Consider the following 23,498-nt stretch of genomic DNA (forward strand, 5'->3'; position numbering starts at 1 on the left):
TGGAGCTACAATGAATGTATAATGCATTTTAGGCACTGGTAAGATGCTTCTAGTTTACTATTTGTTTCCACAACATAATCAGTGCTGACAAGTGAGACACATGAATACATGGAAGCAGGTTTGTTTATATGAGACTGGAGCAAAGGAAAGAATGAGTAAAATAGTAGGAAAAGTGGAGGAGATGAAGATGAGAAAAAGAGGAAAGGGAGAAAAAAATGGCATGTGGAGGTCCTTCTCATTCTCCCTCATAAAAGTATACTATACAATGGAAAAAGCTTTCCCTCAGAAGGGACACAGTGGAGAGACAGGAGGGGGAAGGAAAGGCAGGAGTAAACAGGGAAGCATGTATGGGGAATGGGAAGTCTCGGCTGCCTGATGGGAGCATTGTTGAGGATATTTGTGTAAACGCTCCTCAGAATTGAGCCGCTCAGCCGATCACAAGGCTGCCAGGAGGGAGAGAGGCTCAGACCCGCTCTGACCCAAACACACACATTCCTCTCTCCCTCATTTTCTTGCTCTCACACACACACACACACACACACACACACACACACACACACACACACACACACACACACACACACACACACACACACACACACAGAAAGGAGGAGGGCTTCTCATGCGACATCAAGGAAGAAGAGCCGACAGCTCTGAAGATTGGACTGTAGTGTCACCTGTGACAGAGTGTGTGTGGGTGTGTGTGTGTGTGTGTGTGTGTGTGTGTGTGTGTGTGTGTGTGTGTGTGTGAGTTATGTTGCTGTGGACGTAGAACTGGAGTCACTCGGCTCGGCTGCCCCCCCATCTGTGTGGATTTGTTTCAGAGCAGCAGCAGCATGGGATCAGTAATGTGTAAGTGATGGACTTTTTCCGCAATACACATGTTTGCAGTGTGAGTGGGTACTTGTTTTAGGGTCAGCATCTGGAACACTCCAGGACATGTGTACTGTTTGTTTGTGGGCTTTGCCCCCCGTGACGGAATGATGATAGGATCCATTAGAAATAAATTGGACCGGTTTTAGCCGGAGAAGTTGATAATGAGTCATGGTCTGTACTGGTGGTGCTGAGATTTTGTATTTAAGTAAATGCAGCAATACTACATTCTAAAAATAATATTCTAAGAAGTAAAAAAATATAGGAATTAAAATATACTCTAGTAAGAGCGTGATTTTTATAATCACATTTATTTACTGGATTATATGGATGTATGGATTGATGCATTAATGGGTTTATCACAGCTGGTACAGGTGGAGCTAAATGCTATTACTTCAGATAGTGTGGCTGGATATATTAACTTACTATTTTGTGTCAGTATTTGTATTTATGTTTTGTTTTAGATAGTAATCTGAATCTGTAAAGTAACAAACGCTGTTCTAAAACGTAGTGAAGTAAAAGGAGAATTCCTGTCTCCAAAATGTAGTGGAGTAGAATAAGTAGTGTAAAAATGAAACCATATAAAAGTACAAGTAGCTCAAAATTGTACTTTAGTATAATAGTTGAATAATAGAATGTACTTCCTCTCATTTTCACAGCTGGTCTGTACCAGGCAGCTGGTCTTAAGCGTTGAGAGGACCCCAAGAAGAAAGCAGAGTAGTTTCTGTTGGTTCTATATCTGATATTGATAACTGCAAGCTGAAGGAGCAAAAATGATATTTATTTGTCTCAGTGTGTTTTTGTAATTTATTTGCAGTACATGGACTACAGCAGTGTTGAAATTAGAAAACTTGAATCAAATTCCTTTGTTGCTTTGTTTTCAGTGACTTCCTGAGCCCCAGATTTACATAGGCCATTTATAATTTATGATGTGACAAGTAAAAATAACGCATTCAACATTTTACTTTATGTAAAAGCAGTTAAGTACAAGCATTAAAATGCACTTACAGTGCTAAAAGTAAAAGTTCTCACTATGCAGAATGGACAGTTTTAGGATATTGTAAATCATATTACCTTTTAATGATTGATGCATTAATGTTTACTAGGTTGTTTACTTATGGTCAACACAGGTTGCAGATGTAATGCAAATGCTGTACACTGAATAATGCTGGGGTTAGCGTGTTCACAGCCACAAAGTCCTATCCATAGTAAATATTGGTATTTATTTCTTGACTATGTTTTCTATTATTGAGCTGAAAAAAAAAGTTATCAAAGAAATGTAAAATATTTACCGCTGGAGTTACTGTATGATTTATAATTAGTAGGTCTTTTTAGCTACACTAAAGGCACTGTACACTGACATTGTATTTTTCAATACTGCCAGGCAAATGGATTTGAATGATAAATGGTGTTGCTAGGCAGATAAAATCCTTGGACGATTAAAAACAACTTTTAAATCAAAATTGTTTTCTCTTAGAGAAAACAAAATCCAGAAAAAACAATCAAATTATATGTAAGTTCTATTAAAAAAAAAAGGTGTCTGTAGTCCTTGATAGAATCATAACACACTTGCAGAGGTGCAGAAAACCATGCAAGCAACAAACTAACAAATACTTCATATTACCAAATAAAGAGGAACGAATAACTAAATTCTTAGTTTTGTGGCACTCTACTCTATTTTCTCTAAGTCACAAAAAAGCTAGATTTGATTTTATTGATTTGAAAAGTAGCAGTTTTTCAAGCATAATCAAATTTCTCCTAACCAGGCTTTAAGGGCAGTTTCCCCCCATGTTTTATTCCAGCCTTGCTTTAAATTAGATGCACTTTCAAAAGTGTTTCTCAAAATCATATGTGCTCTGGGAGAATAAAAGATGAACAAAGGTTTGAGTATTTCACAGCTGCACTCGCTTTTGAAATAATACATCCAGCATGGCATATTTATTTTGGTGGCACCCGGATGCTTTTTGACTTTTCTTCAGGATCTTTCATTTTTATATAGGTTCACATCTTTTTTTGTCATTTAAAAAAATCTGAAAACACAGCATCTATTGTGCGACACATTTTCCTGGTTAATCGTGGGAATCTTTGGGACTTTTTCCTTGTGCTTTGGGTCTAAGGACAGTGTGGCATCTCACAGCAGGTCAAAGTTGTTTGTGTTGGTGGCAGTCACACAGGCGGGCATATGCTAATGTCCCGTAATAGGCTTAACTTTCTAACAGAGATTATGACGGAGCGGCAGACAGAAGGGTGGAGGCTCCTTGATGTCTTTAGTAGCATTGCTGTGTATGTGTAAGGGACAGCAGAATCATGGAGGGAACATGGATTATTCTCTGCTGCAGAGGCATGATGGGTAGATAGATAGGCCCACACACCCAGATGATGTTAGCTGGAGGTATGAGTTAGCGGAGATGGATGTTGTAGGCAGGCTACGACACAAGAGCCTCGTGTCTTGCTGTCCACGCTGTGGTAAATATGGACCAGCCTACTCCACCATACGGATCTCCACCGCTGAGATGGAGTCTTATTACCACTTTGTTGGGGTGTGTCAGGAGACTGAGTCAACCACACTAAGAAGTATGTCTACCCATTACCTACATCCTTCATTCCATGCTTCCCCTTCCTACCTTCCTACCTGTGTAATGTTTTACTGTCTGTGTCTTACTTTAGTCAGAGCTTTGAAAATGCATCATTGATGTACTTGCACAGCTGGTGTGGAGATGAAAGATCAGAGCAGTTGTGTTGCAATAGAATGGTGCAGTTATTACGTATTTGTGTAGGCCGACCCGGAAGTTAGCATCCTAAGGGCAACTCCAAAAGAAGCAATGGGATTTCGGTAAATTGAACAATTGTAGGTCTTTGGCAAACACACATTTATGATACTTACACATTTTGTTCAGCAGGACAATCTCCAGATATTAACACCACTAAGATTTATGTAGCGTAAATGCAATCGCCAGTAGTAAGCTAAAGTTATTAGCTAGCGTTAGGCTATTAAAGAACGACATAAAGGTTGAATGGCTGCACATCTCCACCGCTAAGCTAAAGGCTATTGTTCAGCCTTATGACATTTAATCGTTTATTTAGTCATGTATCACCATAAATCATTGAACAAAGCAACTAGTCCATACAAAAGAAGTAGAAAAGCTATGGTTACAAGGCTCAACACAAAAGTGAACAATGTTGCATCTTTACAACTATCGAGACATGAGGTTCCATGTCCACTAATGTACAAAACAAGATGAACATAATAAAACGGTATTCATCACATTAACAGTAAGTAGCTCTGTTTATAATATCCTCAACACTTCCAAGCATACATGAGGTGCTTTGGAAACAACACAAATCCTTAAAATGTAATGCTAAACGCAAATAGAACATAGGAAAACAATAGCCATCAGACTCACAATAACATTCATGTCTTGGAAACATTTTACAGTTTGCAAAACAGTGAGTAGGCTTGTGTGAATGACCATAACATGAATGACCATAAAAACAGATCTGCATACATCAGACTTCTGTCATGTTTAGCCTGTTTGAGTCAGTGAGAGAAATTACACTGCCTTGATTTAGCTATTTGGAGCAACATGCCCTTGTTTTGATGGCATTCATATGAGAAAAGCTAGACTCACAAGTAAGGGTAGATCCAAACATTGTCAGTATAAACAAGGCCACCTTCCTCATTGTGGGGTACTGATACTGGCTAACATGGCTAGACCAAAAGTCTACCACACCCTCAGACTGCAGGAGCTGTTTTAAAGCAAAGGAAGACTGCACATCAACCAGCTCCATCTGAAAGAGGCTCCCATCAATGCAAGACAGTACCTCTTTTACTTTTACACCGAAGTCTGCATCAGGCTTGATGCAAAATGGGTCACGAGCAAACTGCAATGCCTCAATTGGAATGCTGAAGCCTTGGAATCTGTCAGTAAAGTTTTCAGTCAATTCAGTCATGAAGTCTGTCATGATTGGTGTTATGTTTGCCCTGAGTGATGTGGTCATAAATGCACAAAGTTGTGGGAAATGCAGCAGTTTTGTTGTCATTAGGTCTGTTTTGAAGATCGTTAGCTTTGTCTTGAAGGCACAAAGTCTTTCAACCAAATCAGCGATAGACTTTTCGCGGCCCTGCAGTTCGCAATTCATAGTGTTCAAGTGTCCACAAATGTCACACAGAAAGTAAACATCTGCCATAAACTGTTCACCCAACATGCGCTCCAAGAGGTTTGAAGCTTCTTTGTGCTTACATGTGCCAAGGAAAGACACAATCTCCTGGCGGAGTTCACAGAAACGGTCCAGGACCTTTCCTTTGCTGAGCCATCGGACATCGTTGTGGATGAGTAAGTCCGTGTGTTCAGCAAACGTGTCAGCAAACAGCTGACGGAGCAGGCGGTGTTGTAGGCTGGAGGTTGAGCGAATGAAATTCACAATTTTCATGACAGTGTCCATGGTGTTTTTCAAATCACCACTGAGCTTTGCACACAACACAGATTGATGAATAATACAGTGTAAATACTGCATGTGTGGGGCTATGGCAGATAGACGCGCCACCAGCCCCTGCACTCTGCCGATCATAGCTGGAGCGCCATCAGTGACCAACACGCACACTTTTTTAAAATCCAGTTGACGTTCGTTAAAAAACGAGACTATCGTTTGGAAAATAACCTCACCTGTAGTGTGTCCCTCCAAAGGAATAAGCCCCAGAAGTTCTTCCCTAAAGCGATCTCCATCAAAAAACCTCACATAGATGCATAGCTGGGCCATGTCAGTGCAGTCAGTTGATTCGTCCACAGCGATTAAACTCCGCTTTTCGAAGGTTTTCCAAAAGCTTCCCTGACACATCCTTTGCAAACAGTTCCACTCTGCGAGGTGTTGTTGTGTCTGAGAGAGGTACTTTTTAATGGCTGAAGTGACGCTGTCTTTTACTTTTTGGTCAATAACCACTTCATCAATGACAGCAAGCATGCACTCTTTAACGGTCTCTGCGTCGGTAAAGGGCCTCTTCTATCTGGCTAGTGTCCAGGCTACTCGCAGGGATGCTATCGTAGCTCTGTCTTGTTCCATGCAAAAGTGACTAAAAGCCACTTGACTCCGATCAAACGATGCTAGCAGTCCCTGTACCTTCCTTCACCGTTCCTCTGAGCCCGCGGGAGAACTGGCAGAAAACGAGCTGTGATTTGAGTTATAGTCGCTTTACGTTGTATTCTTTCATCACGGATGTACATTCGTTGCACAATAAACACACCGGTTTATTACTTGTTGCGGCTGGCAAAGTAAATACATATTTGTCAGTCCATTCATTCTGGAATTGGCGATTCTCCGAATCAACTTTACGTTTCTTTGGCTTGGAAAGAGACATCTTGAAGCTGTTGAACTGTCTCTGTGGCCCGCGAACCTTCCAGACGCATTTGAAGAGGCCCGTTGTTTTGCCTGCTGCGCTCTGAGCCGCAGGCAAAACAAGCTGAGTTTTGCACGAGGACTGTAATTTGCCTGCGGCTCAGAGCGCAGCAGCGAAAACAACGGGCCTCATTCAAATGAATGGAGAAACCTGCGTTTTCGCCGCATCGCCGGATTTAGTGTGATTCAGACATTAGTTCTACTTATGCTATTACACATATGCCATTTCGATTTGCAGGCAACCTCTTGTGGGCCTTAAGAAGGGCCGGATTCGGCCCGCGGCCCGCTAGTTGAATAGGCCTGTTCTAGGCCATGTCTTACCGTTGGACCCCTGTTTCAAAGTAGATATTTATTTACTATTTATTTCACTTTCATACATTTTCACACCACTACTTTTTCTTTCACTTGGGTTACAACATCCTAGAATGTATTCCTTCTGTGAGTGTCATACACCACTTGTCTTCTCTCTGTGGGCTGCTATACTGGATATAGAGATAGATATAGTGGGGCAGAACTATCAGAAAACAGAAATCCTTCATTCATCCCGCAGTGGGAACATGTACAGTACACAACAGCAAAGGTACAGTGCCAAAAACATGCAAAAGTAAAACAAATATACTTACATATTAATTTCAATTAAAAATAAATAAGTACACATCCATGGTAAATATAAAGTATAAGGGGACATGTTAAGTTTTAAATTCACATAATCTAAAAAAGGGGAAAAGAGTCTGTCTCTTAGGATTTTCAAACTTTAATAACGTTTTTGAAACTTTTTTTAGGCCTTATTCCCAAGAAGCTGTTGGCCATCTTGATATACAATACTTAAGAAAGAATAAACAGGATGGACTGTTTTCCAGACATAATGGTTAAAAGCCAGTGTATTTAAAGGAGGTCCATATAACTAACAGGAAACAGCAGATCATAAAGAGCTGTGCCATAAATGGTTTTACATCAACTTTTTTACACACCCAGTGCCCATTAAGAATTAGCTGTATAGCTTGTTAACTCAATAATGTAACATTACTGGAGGCCAAAGGAACAGCTTAATCTTTATTGTATTTATTTCATCGCCGGCAGTAATCTCCAATAAATGGTTCAACAAAGAAACGAGAAGGAAAGTTTATGGATCCTCTTCAGCTGAGTTTGCTTGTTAAGTGATTTGCTATCAGGCTTCTCGAGCGCAACAGAACAGCTCGTATCACGTGACGTAAACAGGAGGTGCCCCGTATCTAGACCGTCTCATTTCGTAGGCCGCTCGGTCCAGACTACTCGATCTACGTCGGTTGGGCTTCATTTCAAACTCTCTGGTCCTCCTAACATCTGCAGCAGCTGATGTTCAGGTGAAGATGACGTCCAGGCATTTGCAAAAAAGGCTGCATTCCTCAGAGGGAGAATAATGATAGAGCTCCGGAGGGGGACGCTCAAAATAACATCACAGTGGGCAGACAGACTAGTAAGATACCCCATCTTGGAGCAAAATTATTTCCTGTCTGACAGAATGAACAAAACCTCCCTGCTCTCTCATTAACATTTATCATTTCTGACACAAGGCTACATTTAACATTTCTAAATAGCTCTTTTAATAGACAATTTATTAAGTATAGGCTAACACCTGCCTTTTGAACACTTCTATGTTCTATCCAAACATGAGTAAATATGACACAGGACCAATGAAAAACATTGAAAAAAGCATCTTATCGCACTTTGATGTTTAATCATTTCGTAAAATTGTGCTTGTTAAGGAAGGAAAGTGTAGTTAAGATCAAAAATCTAATTTGCATAGATGCCTCAGAGAAAACGTTTTTACTAAATAATGAATTATTGTTTCCCAGATATTTATTTTTCCTATTTGCCATAGCTCATTTCTTTCAGCATTTTTTTCATACTTATTTCTTGTTTTTTCTTTGGGTGTCACGTTATCTCACATGTTGGTTTTGCTTGCACTGCATTCTGGATGTTCTATAAGACTAATTAATGGGAACACATTGATTGATTCTTTACAGTAACAACCTTTGGATCAAAGCAGCCGGTTTGTAGTTCGCTGCTAAAGCGTTTTGTAGTGATTTATGAGGATATTTTTGGTTGCTGTGTTCTTTAGCATGTTGGAAAATGAGGAATCTCCTAAACTGTGTTTCAGTCCCTGCGAAGATTTATGGTGACAAACACAACGACACATACACGAACACACATTAAAAGTGCATGCATACTTCAACCGCAGAAGGATAATGACATGCATCTGCATTTCTTGTGTGTTAACCCTAGTGTGTGTGTGTATGTGTGTGTGTGTGTGTGTGTGTGTGTGTGTGTGTGTGTGTGTGTGTGTGTGTGTGTGTGTGTGTGTGTGTGTGTGTGAGAGCCCTGTTATCAGCGGTTCCTGTCATTAGACATCCTCTGATTGTCTTCTTGTACTGACGCCTTTTTCCTTGAAACCAATAGGAAACCCCCCTTTCCCTGGACCTTGAGGAGCAACCAACCAAAAATAAAACATGTTCTGCACTGCGTGTTTGTGTGTGTGTGTGTGTGTGTGTGTGTGTGTGTGTGTGTGTGTGTGTGTGTGTGTGTGTGTGTGTGTGTGTGTGTGTGTGTGCTAATGCAATTTATTTTCTTAATATCTCATTGAAATCAGCCCATATTTGAGAAAACTCATATTCATAACAAAGGAAATAGGATATAAAAAGACAAAAGTTGCATTAATGCTCAACTGTGACTTTTAAAGAGATCTTATTATACATTTTTGTCTTTATTTTGACTCTTTATTTTTCTCATACTGCCTGTGCTGCAGCGCCTCTTTTCACCCTCCGTCTGAAACCAGAGCCCAGTCTGCTCTGATTGGTTAGCTGGCCGGCTTTGTTGTGATTGGTCAACTGTTGAGAGGCGCCTGTCCTCCTGTAAAAAATTATTGCGACCTATAGTCACGTTTTAATGTTTTTGATCACTAGTGGTCGTGTAAGAAACAACAATTTGCACACACACACACACACACACACACACACACACACACACACACACACACACACACACACACACACACACACACACACACACACACACACACACAAACAGCCAAACTTGAAGAGACCCATACATACTTTTACTGTGTCGTCTGGGCTTTAAACTAAAGACACAGCCGTAAGTGGCGCCTACAGTGACAACAGTGGAATTTAGCATGCAAAACATGCAGGATGTGTACGGTCACGTTCTGGTGCGCTCCAGTGGGTCGTATTAGAGGGTCGGAACAATCGACCTATTTGGACATATTGGAGGACTTGTTGGTTGAGAGATGTCCCTCCCCTTACTCTATCATGTACAATGTGTTGGAGCGCAAGTGATGTCACTATGTTACTGAAGTAAACAAAGAAGTCCAACCGAGGCGTTTCAGGCAGGAGGGAGGAGAGAAACTCCCAATAGAGGGAACACAGGGATTTTAGCCTTTGCAGACTGTTTACATGCACAAAAACCTATACAACACACAGCAGGAAAGGGAGAACCCTAAAAAGCAGGATACGGCCTCTTTAATAGTGCCAGAACGTGTTTGCAGTTGTAAATCATACATAAGATTTTAGCTGGCCTACCTTGCATTACAGACAATTCCACCACCAATCATCAAGTCAATCCTTTCCCCCTCAAAGAAGGTGCACCGTTGAACATCTTTGATAGTGTTTTATTTTTAGGAACCTACAAAAAGAACATACAACCTAAAAATAGTACTAAAGTAACAATTGACTGGAGTGCTTCATGTTGCATCAGTATAAGGTGCTGCAGGGGTGGTGTTAAAATATTACACAGGTAATGAGATCTAAACCACATAATAGCCTGTGACATTGCATGGACGCTGCTAAATAGTGATAGCACCAAGCATTCATTCACAAAACATGTCTTAAATTAGCACTCTCTCAAAGTGATGAATGCCTAGTTCTACACACACATATTTATGATGAAATAATAATGAATGTACAAGGGATCACAAAAGAGAATGCAGTCTGTACTGCTATTGAACATCATGAGATGATCAGGCCCCCAGGCTGCAGGGGGAAGCGGTGTCATGTTAGCTCTACTAGCAGAATGACAGCAGAACACTGAATGTCTGCTGAGAACAAAGAGAAGGGACTTTTTTAAACCTTATACTTGTAAAAAAATGCTTTCTTAGAGTGAGTGCCTAGGGTGAACTCTTCATGGAATGCCACAGTGTAAGATACTCCTCTCTCACACAGACCTTCATTCAGTGTGAATAGGGATAAGGTGTCAGAGGTGGAGGGGTCAGAGGATTTAGGGGGGGCAGGGAAAAGCAGGCGCTACACCAGTCTTTAGTTCTGATAGGATTGGAAGTGAACTAAAAATAAAAGCGGTTTTCACGCAAAGCAACAAATTAAACATGTCAGCAGTGTAAATGCTAGGGGATAGTATGTGCCATGCTCACTTTTTTTATTGTGTTGAACCATTTGTGGGCATTGTTAGCACCTATTAATGTATGAGGAGCAGGTAATGCCCTTTGTGATTAACAGATCACAAAGATAAAAACACATATCCAGACGGTGCAGCAGCACATATGTCCACATTTTAAAAAACAATGCTAATGTAGTGTGGCACAGAATGCTCCTCAGCCATGTGGTATACTGCTCATCACATAGAGCTTCAGTGTAATCTCCACTGTTATGTAAGCTCTTTAACACAGACTCTATTGTGAGTGTTTGGGAAGTCTGCTGCTAAGTGGTAGGTAGACCAAGCTAAGACACCACAGCGGGCACTCAACTGACACACACATGTACAGTATAAACATACACACATGTCCTGTTCTGATGAAGTGGTATGTTATCGAGACGGTAGAGGCTAACACTGGAACTGACTTAAACTGAGGCATTCACTCAATGCTTTAATGGTCATGTATTTTTCGTTATAGGCAACTTTTTCTTGAAGAACTGTCGAAATAATTTAGGAATAGGCTTATCTTTAAACTAAAATCTGTGTTATGTCCCAACTTCTTTTTTTTTTGTCAAAATGACAACTGTAACAAAAGCTTTGTCTGCATGAGTGTAGCTTCATTTGGCTGAATGTGGGTTTGACTTGATCTAGAATCGATTGCTTTTCCTTGAGTTCACTGATGTTTCATCTTAATTTTAAGCGTCATATTTTTGCTACTCAATTTGGCCATTTGAATAAATATTTATATATCAATTTTTTTTAAAATATGAACTTCTGATTCTGGATTCATGAATATTTAATAAAAGGTGAACGTGAGTTGTTGAAAATTCAAACACTTCATTTCAGAGAAAACATTACATTGCATATTTTTCCAGCACAGGAAATTACAGGGCTTTTTAATTAAAAAAACAAACAGATTTACTACTAAAGAAAACATTGTTTTTTTATGCAATGTTTTTGGACATCAGTGTCCCGTGAGAAGCTCCTGGCAGCTGATGATGTTTAAGTGCGTGTGACAGCTTGATACTGAGAGGCAGCTTTTCATTCCAAACAACAATGAGGCTGGCCTAGACGCTGATAACACTAGTTATATCAGAAATGTTGAGTGTCTGATGTGCTCATGTTTTTGTATAAGCGTGTGTGGGTTTAGAAGTATGTCTTAGTGATTGACCAGCAGTCATGCTGTTTCACTTCCTTTCCTCAAGTTTTTGAAATCTTGTGTTTATGGGAGAAAATAATAAGCATGGACACACACACACACACACACACACACACACACACACACACACACACACACACACACACACACACACACACACACACACACACACACACACACACACACACACAGATTTGCCTGGGAAAGCAGTTGTGTTTATTCTCTTATAGGAAGTAGTCCCCAAGACAAATCTGAAAGCTCAATTGGCATTGTGTTGAAAACAATGAGTGTGTGTGTCCTCAAGTGTATGTCTATATGTGTGAATATGGAGTTTTGTGTTCCTTCTGTGTCTGTGTGTGTGTGTGTGTGTGTGTGTGTGTGTGTGTGTGTGTGTGTGTGTGTGTGTGAGACTGTTAACGTAGTTCTCTCACTGTGCACTGTCCATTCAAATGCAGAGACAATAGTAGAACAGTTGAAAGATTACAACAGGGAGGTGGAATTCACATGTGTTTACCACTATGCTTTTGTAAACAACAAAGTCACATACACACACACACACACGCACACACGCACACACACACACACGCACACACACACACACACACACACACACACACACACACACACACACACACACACACACACACACACACACACACACACACACACACACACACACACACACACACACACACACACACACATATTTTATTTTAGCATTTCTTGTTTTTGCTCTGGGTGTCACGTTATCGTTACCTTGCTTGCCACTGCATGCTGGATGTTCCATAACACAAATTCATGGGAATACATTGACTTAAAGCAAGCAAAGTGATGCAAGAATGAGTCCTAAACTCGGAAATAAATTAGCATTTGAGCACTTCCTGCCTCCATCGTCTCAAAGTAAATGGGTTTTTCTTAAATTAATTTTTGGTTAAAAGCATGAAATTAAGACTGATGATCACACGTCGTTATGGTGTACAACATCAAATACGTCAGAAATTACCCTATTGGTGAATGTAGCTTTTATGTGTCTTGAAAACATGGGGTTGCTAAGAACTGACTTAATGAAATTACTCATCACGCCCAACATTAGCCACCTTTAGCTTAGCAATGGTAACGCAAAGCCATGTGGTATTTTTTTATAGCCTAACATTAGCTTGTTACTTCTGCCGATTTAATTTATGCTTCGACAATATCTACATATCTAATACCTGCAATAATATATAGTTCGATCGGAAAATCCCATTGCTGTTTGTCGAGGGAGTAGGTTTGCTTACTATGCTAACTAACCTCTCTGTACATTATATGCCAAACAGCTTTATGCATTGTTGTCCAAAGATAACTCAATGATACTAATAAAGACTCAAAGATGCACTCAGTCCATCATCACGTCTTCCACTGATTGTAAAAAAACACTTGTAAAAAACACACACAAACACACACACACACACACACACACACACACACACACACACACACACACACACACACACACACACACACACACACACACACACACACACACACACACACACACACACACACACACACACACACACACACACACACATTTTGTAGCTCAACCTAATTCTGTATTTCTCTTTTCTTCCATCTCTTTCTTTTTCACAAACTGTCTGCCCTCCCTCTCTCCCTTCTTATTGGCTGTTTGCTGCTCAAAGAAAAAGCTGTTGAACTACAGCTGGAGCTGGAAAAAGTGACCACAGTAACAGACACGCAGTTAAGGGCTGTGCTCCGGCTATGAGTGTGTGTTTGTGTGGGTGAAATCTGAGAAAAGAGAGAGAGAAGAAAGGGATGTGTTTGTCTCGATGTCTGGAGCAGTCTGATTGATGATGATGCGGATGGTGATGACGGTGAAGAAGTGGCTGCTGTGGACAGAGCAGGGCTGCTGCTGGATGTTCTGTTGTCCTCACTGGTGGATACCATGAGTATTTGTTATGGGATTATTGCTTTTTCTACAAGGATTTCCATGTATGCCTGTGTATGTGTGTGAGCCAGGGAGACGCTAAGATGAAGAGTGTCAAACATATTATAGGTAATGTTCACACACACACACACACACACACACACACACACACACACGGGGAGACGGGGAGGGGGGGACACACACAAACACACACATGTCAAGTACGTCTGCCTACTTACCAGGGTTTTCTGTTACAGTCTGCTGGTTAGATCATTTAGTTTACAAAGAGTCTACTCATAATAATACATTGATTCATTAACTGACACTGCAATCTCAGCACGCAGAACTTTTTAGCATTTTGTGGTATACTAAATTAGAACTGAATAGAGCAGTGCATGAATGAGTCCTAAAACCTGGAAATTAGCATTGGTTCATTTGTTTCTGGTTAGATGCCTTAAATAACATCTGTGGAAGCTAAGGAAATGTTCATCTTTTATTGTACAGCATAAAAAAACATGATTAAACACCCCACTCAGGATTGTACAAAGCTATTATGTGTCATAAAGTGAAAGTGGTTGCTAACAAGTGACTAAATTAAAGTAGTAAACGTCATCAAGACAAACATTAGCCTGCTTTAGCTTAGCGGTGGGGCTGTGATGTAGCTCACACGGCACATTTTCTCTTAAAAGATCATAAAATAGTGGTAATATGCAGGGATTCTTCCTCTAAACAAAAAAAATGCAAGTATAACGTGTTTTTCAGAGATCTTAATTTGTGCAATATTCTGATATGCTATGGAAATATCCCATGGATTTTTGTTGAGTGGTTGGCCTACAAAAATATGTGATCACTGCACCACTATGAAGTCTGTTTGTTTTATCTGACCATGTTATTGTACACAAATCTATGTGCTTTTAATGTGAATGATACAATTTACATTTGCTGCTATTCTTGGCCATCTTTGTAAAAGAAACCTTTGATCTCAATGTGATAAACCTGGTTGAATAAAGGCTAAATAAGAGTGCAGTTCATCTGCATGTGATATGAAATGGATTGTTTTAGCATATTCAAACTAAATTGCTAATTAGGTTGCACTTATTTAATTGGTTTTCACTTATTTCAGGCTTTCTGGCTAAGCCTTAGGATTAGTATGTGGAATGTAGCGGGAGGGTGCTGGTTGTGTGCTAGCCTCTGAAATGGAATGAAGGAACCTTTTAGTCCATGAAATAGTAGTGCCAGATCTAAAATTACAGGATATTCTTGAGGAAATGCTGCTTGATATTTCATACTTTATGTATTATTCGGTGTAAATAAAGCAAGTGTATAAGAAACAGAGCCAAGAGTATAGGCTACAGAGTGTTTGAATAGCTGGATCACTGAAAACTTTAAGTCAATGGGAAAAATAAGACTTCATTTGAATATACGAGTTGGAAAATGTAGTACAACATTGGGTTTGCACACAATCCCCGGGCTTTATGGCTCAGTAAACATGCAAAGATGGTTCAAAGCAGAGAGACTGATGGAGGAAAAATTGAAAAATCTGTAGTTCCTTAGTTCTTAGACTGCACTGATAAACTCTGCACACACAGTCAGTGAGTTTATTTGCTGGCACACTCACAGCTAACATTTTACAGTTGGTGAATTGGCAGTTAGGGTCCAACCAAACAGACTTAAGTATCAGTTTACCAACATGTCAGTAACTTTCATACCAAGGCTAATTGGTACTATAGACTCGCTTGCAAAGTGCATGAGTTAGCCTCCTTTTAGCCATTTGCTGATTACTAGCCTGCCAATTGAAATAAGGGTATAATATCAGAATCATGCAACCAGGATGTTAATGCTACAGAGCCCATCAATAAAAACATTTACAGCCTTACTCAATGACATCAGGAAAATGTAATTAATCTCAATAAGACTGCAAATGGACACACCGTTTGAATGTTATTACAACTTAAATACATTTTAACACATTTTTCACATCATAAACTGGATAGTCCATTGGTTGTGGATATATCCCTGTCTTTGTGTCACATATGTCACCATCTGTCTCACTATTGTCTTTTTTTGTGACCAAAATATTCAAATGCTTAAAAAGTAAGAAATGTATTATTTAGTTCAATTTTTGTGTTATGAAAGTCAGACAACCTACAGTTAAATATAAGCGACAACACTGCAGACACATGGTGCCAGTGTATCACCACGAATGGGTGTGTGACCAGTAGCAGTGACATTATGTGAGAGCATGCTGTGTAATCCTTTTATATTTAGAACCGTTGGATGTAGGTGACAACTAAGGTGCATAAGTTGGCATCATTTTTGTGTTGCTATAGAAACACAGCTTTTTGACACCTGAAAGCTTGGCAGAGAATGTGTGTGCTTCGGCTCATTTAGATTCCTTCAGCTGGCTTCAGTAGTACTGTAGTTTCATTGGTCGTACTTTTAAATTATGGCATACTGTATGTACTGGGTTCTGCTTCTGTCATTACTGCCAGGTCAAAATCTGAATCGGAATGCCTTTATTTGTCCCACAGAGGGGAAATATACATTGTAACAGCAAAAGTGAAGCTAGAGACAAAAATAAAACACTATTAGATAAAATGCATGCATCCAATTTACAAATTTCAATCGTAATAGATTTTTCAAATGTACAAATTGAACCCAAATGGTATTGCATAACGGGTGTCTTAGTCTCTGTTGTGTCTGTGTGGGGGTTCTACTAGGGGCCATGATAGTGCTGCAGGAAGGACGGACCTGCAGTATCAATGCATCCCTGTCACTGAAGGAGCTACACAGTGCAGACAGGATGTCCTGGAGTGGGTGGGACATGTGGTCCAGCAGGGATGACAGCTTGGCTGCCATTCTCCTGTCTCCCACCACCTCCACACTGTCCAGAGGACTCCCCAGGACAGAGCAGGTGTTATTTACCAGTCTGTTAAGTCTCTTCCTGTCAGCAGCCAAGATGCTACTGCCCCACCACCAGCTCCTCGGTCTTCTCTGCTTGGAGCTGGAGGTGGTTCCTCAGGGTGAAGTCCTGAGTCAATTCCCTGTATATTCCCTGTTGTCCTCATTAGAGATGAGGCTGACGATGGCAGAGTTGTGAGAGAACTTCTTCAGGTTGCAGGTAGCAGTGTTGTGGGTAAAATCTGCTGTTTAAAAACGGTGCTAACATCGTCCCCTAGGGGGCCTCCGTCCTTCGATGAATGTGTCTGATTGAAACTCCCTGGTCCTAAGTGACATGGACGATAACATGTCAGTTGGCACACTGAAAGTTTTACTTTGTAGCCAAAAGCTGCTTGTGTGTACTTCTACAGTTTATAGTTTCAGTCATCCTGGAAATCAGTTATATTTCTCTTTATGTGTTTGCATTTCTGTATTTTTTTCTGATGTTCTTAACCAGCGTGGTGTGAAATAGAAGCGTTATTTTATTGGGTGACTGACGCTGCTCCACTCTTCATGCTCTCGTACCTCTTTTTGTATTTTTCAACTTTTCTCTTCACCTTTGTCAGTCTTTCTTTCAAATTATAAAATTTATAAAAAATGAATATATATACTTATATAAAATGTATATAAACGTAAGACTACTGAACGTCAACATGCCGAATGTTTAGCTTAGCGGTGGTAATGTGGTGACCATGACCTAGTTTATTTTTAGGCCAACAGTTGCTATCAAGTGACCAAATGAGACTGCTAAACATCATCATGCCCAACATTAGCCACCTTTAGCTTAGTGGTGGTGACCATGTACTATATTGTTTTTGGGCTAACAGTTACAAGTGACTATATGAGACTACTAAACATCATCATGCCAAATGTTAGCCATCTTTAGCTTAGCGGTGGTCATGTGGTGTCCATGATGTAGTTCCTCTTTAGGCTAACAGTTGCTAACAAGTGTCTAATCTAGTCAATAAACTTCACCATGCCAATTGTTAGCTGCCTTTAGCTAGGCAATGGTGATGCGCAGCCATGGGACCGTGATGTAGTTTGTTTAAAGTTTAATGCTAGCTATTTACTTCAGGCAATTGCAAGTAAGCTTCAAAAATCTTAAAAGTGCTATTAATATGTAGAGATTTTGCTGCTGAACAAAACATGTGAGCATCATAAAAGTGTGTTTGGAAAAAAGATGTAGCCCTTGCGATGCTAACTTCTGTTTCAGCCTATACAAATATGTCAACATTGCACTATTCTACTGACACAGAACCAAGCAATCTAAACAGGTTGTTGCAACAGATATGATTTAGGGATTGGTCCATATGTGTGCTTTCGTTTAAATATGGTGGTTGTAGTGCTAAACATAAATGTAATCTCCTTTCCTTTCCTCCTGTGATCTGATATACTTGGTAGGTCAGCCAACTTAGATACTAGGACAGAGCAACATAGATATTGTCTCTATTAAAAGCCAGACTCACTACCACCCATTGTGCTCTCCTTTAGTCAGCCCTTACCCCCCACCCCCAGCCGCTTACAACCTGGTCAAGCATGTTTAAGTAATAAAGTACAGTCACTGTTAATGCATGTCTTTATTCTCAGGGACAGAGAAAGGTTTGTTCACTGCCTTTAGAGTTTCAGGCTGCATGGGAGCCAAAATGAAGGGAATGAAAAAACAGGTCATCTGATGAAAAGGAGAACAGAAGAATATAAATGTAACACTCTGAATTATGTTATTAGTCATCTTATCGAAACAAAACAATGAGAAAATGACTGATGTAACTTCCTGTTTCGTTTTAGGTTTACTGAGTCTGAGTATATTCTTTCTGTTATTTGAAGTATTTATCCACCAGCTCCTCCTTCACATTGTGCTGCAACTCTCACTCTGTGTATGAGGCTCTTACTGCCTGTAAGACTGACTGTTTATCTAGCTTTTTCTGATGAGTATGTCTCTCCTTCCAGATGAGATCATGCAGCAGGAGATCCGGCCGCTGCTGGCTGTGGACATCATAGAGCAGCTTCACCGCCAGTTCGCATTACTCTCAGGTATGGAACAAGACCGCACTTTTATTTATTCCCCAACCATTGTGAGAGCTCCTTACTTAGCCTCAAGCATTACATTAAGAAAACGATCAGAGCAACTGTGAGCAAGGAAGGTAGCTAGGTATTAATTTAAATACCTAGCTACCTTGGTTAATCAAAGGAAAATTCACTCTCATTTTGACAATTTACATGTAATGGGCAGTGGATAAATAGTGAGTAAATAAAGTCTCTATTAAGTCAGGGTGTTACTATGAATATTATTTCCAATGGACATCACTGCTGATTCAATTGCAAGCCACAAATAAACAAGAAAACAATGTTACATCTTTCCAGTGGGCCAAAATATATTTGCATGAAGCTGACTCTTCATTTGCGAAAAATCTACCAAAAAGGAAAATCGCTGATGTTTAAAGGAGTATTCCAGCATTTTAGCATTGCACTTCCATGATGCTGGAGAAGAGAAAATGTTTTATAACATCATGAAATCCATGCAGCAGTGGCTTAAATATCCACACATTCAGTCCAGGGTTGTAGCTCATATTGCACTGGCTCATGGTATTTATCCCAGCATAACATCTCTACCTGCTGAATACTTTGTCTTTTAAATCCTTTCTCCAACTTATTGTGTAAGATGTTCTGTAAATAAAAAAACAAGTTGTCGGTCGTATAGCTTTTGTAACCTTGGAGGAGAAAACCCTGCCTATCCTTCATTATTTTATAAGACAGAAACACAGGATCCCAGATTGGAAAGTCCTTTTATTGACAATAGTAGACCTTTAAGATTCCTTTATGTCTAAAAAACAAACCACATCACATAGACATTTCTTTTTGTTCGTACCACAGAGACATACCCTGCTCTCTTCTCCTACTAATATAGGGGATTAACAGTGAAGTCACTCTATTTATGTGTCTACTGCATGATATTCAAACAATTATACAAAGGCTCTACTGTATATTACTGTGCTGTATTGTACAGCAAAAAGGCCCTTTTTCCCCCTGGTCTATACTGTATGCTACTATAGACTCGCTTGCATGTACCATAAGGCGCCAACACTGTCATCATCTCCTAGTTATGTGGTTTTTGAAGCATCCTGTGTTTTACAGTATATCTCCTCCTCCATAATATGGGTATTAACTGTATTTATATAGAGTTTTTCTAGTCTTTGCAATCACACAAAGCATCTTCACATATTTCACAAATTCCAAATTCTTGGAAGACAATCAAACCAAAGTGATAATGTTTTATGGGGGAAAACACAGAAAGCCCTTAAATTGACTCCTGAAGAAAAATAGAAAGGGAAATTGAATGATAAATAAGACTGATTTAATCCCATATATGGCGACATCGTTGCAAAAGAGAGACTCAAGAAGAATCCAATTACACTTATTTTACCATGGTTGTTTTTCATTTGGAACAGAAGCTTTTCAGTGCTCTCCAGCTGGAGGAGAGTCACATTTTATTTTGGAGTTATTGCTCCCGTCTCCTCAGCATTCACTCTGGGTTCCCTCAGACTTTCCACATGTGGCACAGCAGCCGGAGTGGTTCTGCAGAGATGCTTCTCATTCCTTCTCTTGGTCTTTTTACACCATCAAAAATAACAACTGTTTTCAGAAATCCCCCTCTCAGCCGCACCTACCTTCACCACATGTGTGTGTGTAGCCTTCTCAGCAGGATCTGCTGGTATTTTTGGTTGGATATTTTGGTCCATTTTCTTTGTATACGATTTTGTGACATGTGAACAGGAACCATTCTTTCTTAGAGTTGTTGGAAATGGTTGTACAACAGCAGTATGGTGTCCGCTGTCCTTGATTTTTTTGGTGTTTTCTAGTCATTCACACAAGCCCATGTTTGGAGTTTTTTCGAAAAAAATCTTCCCAAACTCCTCAGCCACTGCAAAACTTTTACACATTTTACATTACTTTAGCGCAAACACAGGGCGACACATGGAGAATACATTACATTAAGGAAAACTAGGAACTCTCCAATTTTGTATATTGCCACAGTGAACTCAGTGAACTCAGTGAACTCAGTGAACTCTGGTGGCCTTTATTATAGGAATCAGCAACCAGCACAACACATGGTGAGCAGGGTGAGCCAAAGTCTTTTTCTGTACACACAATCTGATGAAATATGATACTAAAAATTGGTTGCATTTTCACTGCTCCTATATCACTTTAGTGTAGTTAACTGAACTGTGGATATGACTGTTATTGCTTAGTCATAAATATTTTTTTTGTAAATTTCCCCGCTGTGGGAATAAAGGTTTTTTGATTTTTAAGTATTATTATTGTTATTATTTTTTTTTTTCCTACATAAATTGACTGCATTGGCGAAGTCAACAACGTACTTGGTATAACATGTGATTCTGCTCCTAACCTTAATCAACCTTAAATCATCTGATTTACAGTGTATTATGATCTCGAAAGCATTTATTTGTGGTTGTTTACCGAGGAGAAAAGAGAACCTCCATACCAAAAGTATAAGAATGGAGAGCTGAAAGAAGAATTACTCTTCTAAAAATCAGCAGATGGGAAAACACAAAGATAATTAAAACCAGGATCTGGAAACTTAAGTGTTTCACATTTGTAATCATGATGATAAATCCTCAGTGGCTGGGTACATTAACGGTGTTAAGAGGCAGTGAAGATGCTTATAAGGACAGAATGCTTCTACTAATGGAGCTGCACTGGATACACTACACCTTATTACCAAAGCATGAATGAAGAGAATACGTTTTCTTGTTTCTCATGAAGAGAAGATTATTTATTCCAACATTTTAACTATTGTTTTATATGTTTGACCTTCCTAAATCATGAGATTTTGCGTTCACAAAAAGATTTGTCTCCATTATTCAAGTAAATGTAGAAAGTATTCTCATCTAAATGTACTTAAAGTAGCGACAGTAAAAGTAGTCATTGTTTGATTGGTCCATTTCAGAATAATATCTCTGATATGTTTTATAATTATTGATCATTAAAGTGTTCTCAGAGCTGGTAAAGGTGCAGCTAGTTTGAATGGCTTTGTATACTGCAGGGTAGCTGCTGGATTTACTGCAGGTGAACTGAAGTCTGATTTAAGGGCTGATTATATTTACCATCATTAATCCAGATCATTTAAATGACTTTTGCTACTGCTGCCAGATATCCTAACCGTTAACCATATGTCATAGTTTATTTATAAGTTTATTAAAAGTACCTCAAAATTGTACTTAAGTACAGCACTTGAGTAAATGTACTTAGTTACTTTACAGCACTGTGTAAGACCATTCCATAATCTACACTAAACATTTTGCATCCAGACCTGAAAATCTATCTGTGATTTATGAGCATTGTGTCTTAAATATTTAAAATAAATTCCATAGTCACTATTGATTCATCTCTACTCTACACTGAGGTATACATTATACACAGGTACACAGTTCATACATGGAAGGACAGAAATGTATCAAACCTGCACTACGTTATTATATGTGTTCACTCAGAGGCAGCCCAACAAGCTAAAAATAATAGAATTGTCTTTAATAATCCCAGAAGGTTTATAACATTGTTTGTTTCCACTAGACGCAGAGCAACAAGGCATTAGATTGCAGAACAGTTTTTTGAGAGGTGCAGGAGGATTTTTAGCTCAAGTTGGCCACCTTGTGACCATTTTGTAGAAGCAGGAGAGTTAAAGGAGAGCATTTGTGGCTTTAAGGTTTTTCATGAAAAGATTTTTCAACTTCTATGTTCGTAATGTTTTGTTTTTACGGGCTTTAAGAGCAGGACAGATTAGTTTCATTTCAACCGGGCTCAAAGCCAACTATAAAAGTGTTAATTAAATTATGCCATATACAATTAACAGATAGATAGATTTATAGATACTATGTAATAACATGCAGTTTAAACTAAAATACAGTTTCACTGGAAGTTATTCCTTATTTTGGGGAGAGCGGGTTACGTGGTAGCAATCAATAAATACATCCATGTGATGTGGTGTGTGGTTTAAAGGCATCATTATCAATTCTAAACATAAAGGGAATCATATTATAGTCAAACCTTCACATAGAGTGAATCTTGTTTTTGTGTTGCAGGAGGGCGAGGGAAAGAAGGCGCCCCCATCATCATTTTCCCAGAGTACTCGAGCTTCAGTGAAGTGCCAGAGGAAGACTTCCTCAATGTCGTTACCTACTTGACCAGCATACCCAGGTACTGTATATACTGTACACATACATCTACAGTATATAAAAGTCTTTACACACGGGAACTTCTAAAAGCTTGTCCGCAAACATCATATGATTAGAGTTTTTATTGTGAAAGGTAATAAATGGACCCAGTCTACAGTAACATACTCTCTTAGTCCAAACCTTTTTCACTCAGGGCCACATACAGAAAAACTCACTAGAGGTGAGGTATATTGGCTCATAAGTTAGCTTATAAGTTACCGAAATCAATCAAATGTAAATTATGCTCGATACTCTAATATGCTTAAAGAAAAAAAAAAAACCTACCTCACAGCTCTCCAAAGGGTTTCATTGATTTTGTTACAGAAAGTGTTGCAGCTCATTCCATAAAACAGAAGCCTCAGATTGCGTATAATAAGGGGAAATAGGAAGGGTATATTTCAAGCTTGTTATGTAAATAAGTTATAGGGCTTTTTTTTATCAACTAAGATCTGTTTGGAAAAAGTTTTGAACTTAAATGAATGGAAGTTATTGAAAAGTGGGCTTAGTAACAGATGAATACTACTGTGTAATATAGTTTTTATGTATTTATTCAAGAAGT

At 39.3% G+C, this 23,498-nt stretch overlaps 1 protein-coding gene across 3 annotated transcripts in view; it reads left to right on the top strand.

The window, feature by feature from the left end:
* The window catches only part of mcf2l2 (MCF.2 cell line derived transforming sequence-like 2), a 114,460-nt gene that overhangs the window by 14,127 nt on the left and 76,835 nt on the right, over positions 1-23,498 (top strand). The window contains exons 1-3 of one of the 3 annotated variants that reach the window (XM_063891726.1): positions 696-852; positions 18,657-18,740; positions 22,808-22,922. In XM_063891726.1, coding sequence (XP_063747796.1) covers positions 837-852; positions 18,657-18,740; positions 22,808-22,922 — 215 coding nt within the window. In that variant the 5' untranslated portion in view covers positions 696-836. Of the gene's footprint in view, positions 1-695; positions 853-3,135; positions 3,448-18,656; positions 18,741-22,807; positions 22,923-23,498 lie in introns of those variants that run through there. The other 2 variants (XM_063891724.1, XM_063891725.1) reach the window with 2 other exon arrangements.

This window comes from Eleginops maclovinus, chromosome 9 (genome assembly GCF_036324505.1).
Source record: "Eleginops maclovinus isolate JMC-PN-2008 ecotype Puerto Natales chromosome 9, JC_Emac_rtc_rv5, whole genome shotgun sequence".
Classification (NCBI taxonomy): Eukaryota; Metazoa; Chordata; class Actinopteri; order Perciformes; family Eleginopidae; genus Eleginops; species Eleginops maclovinus.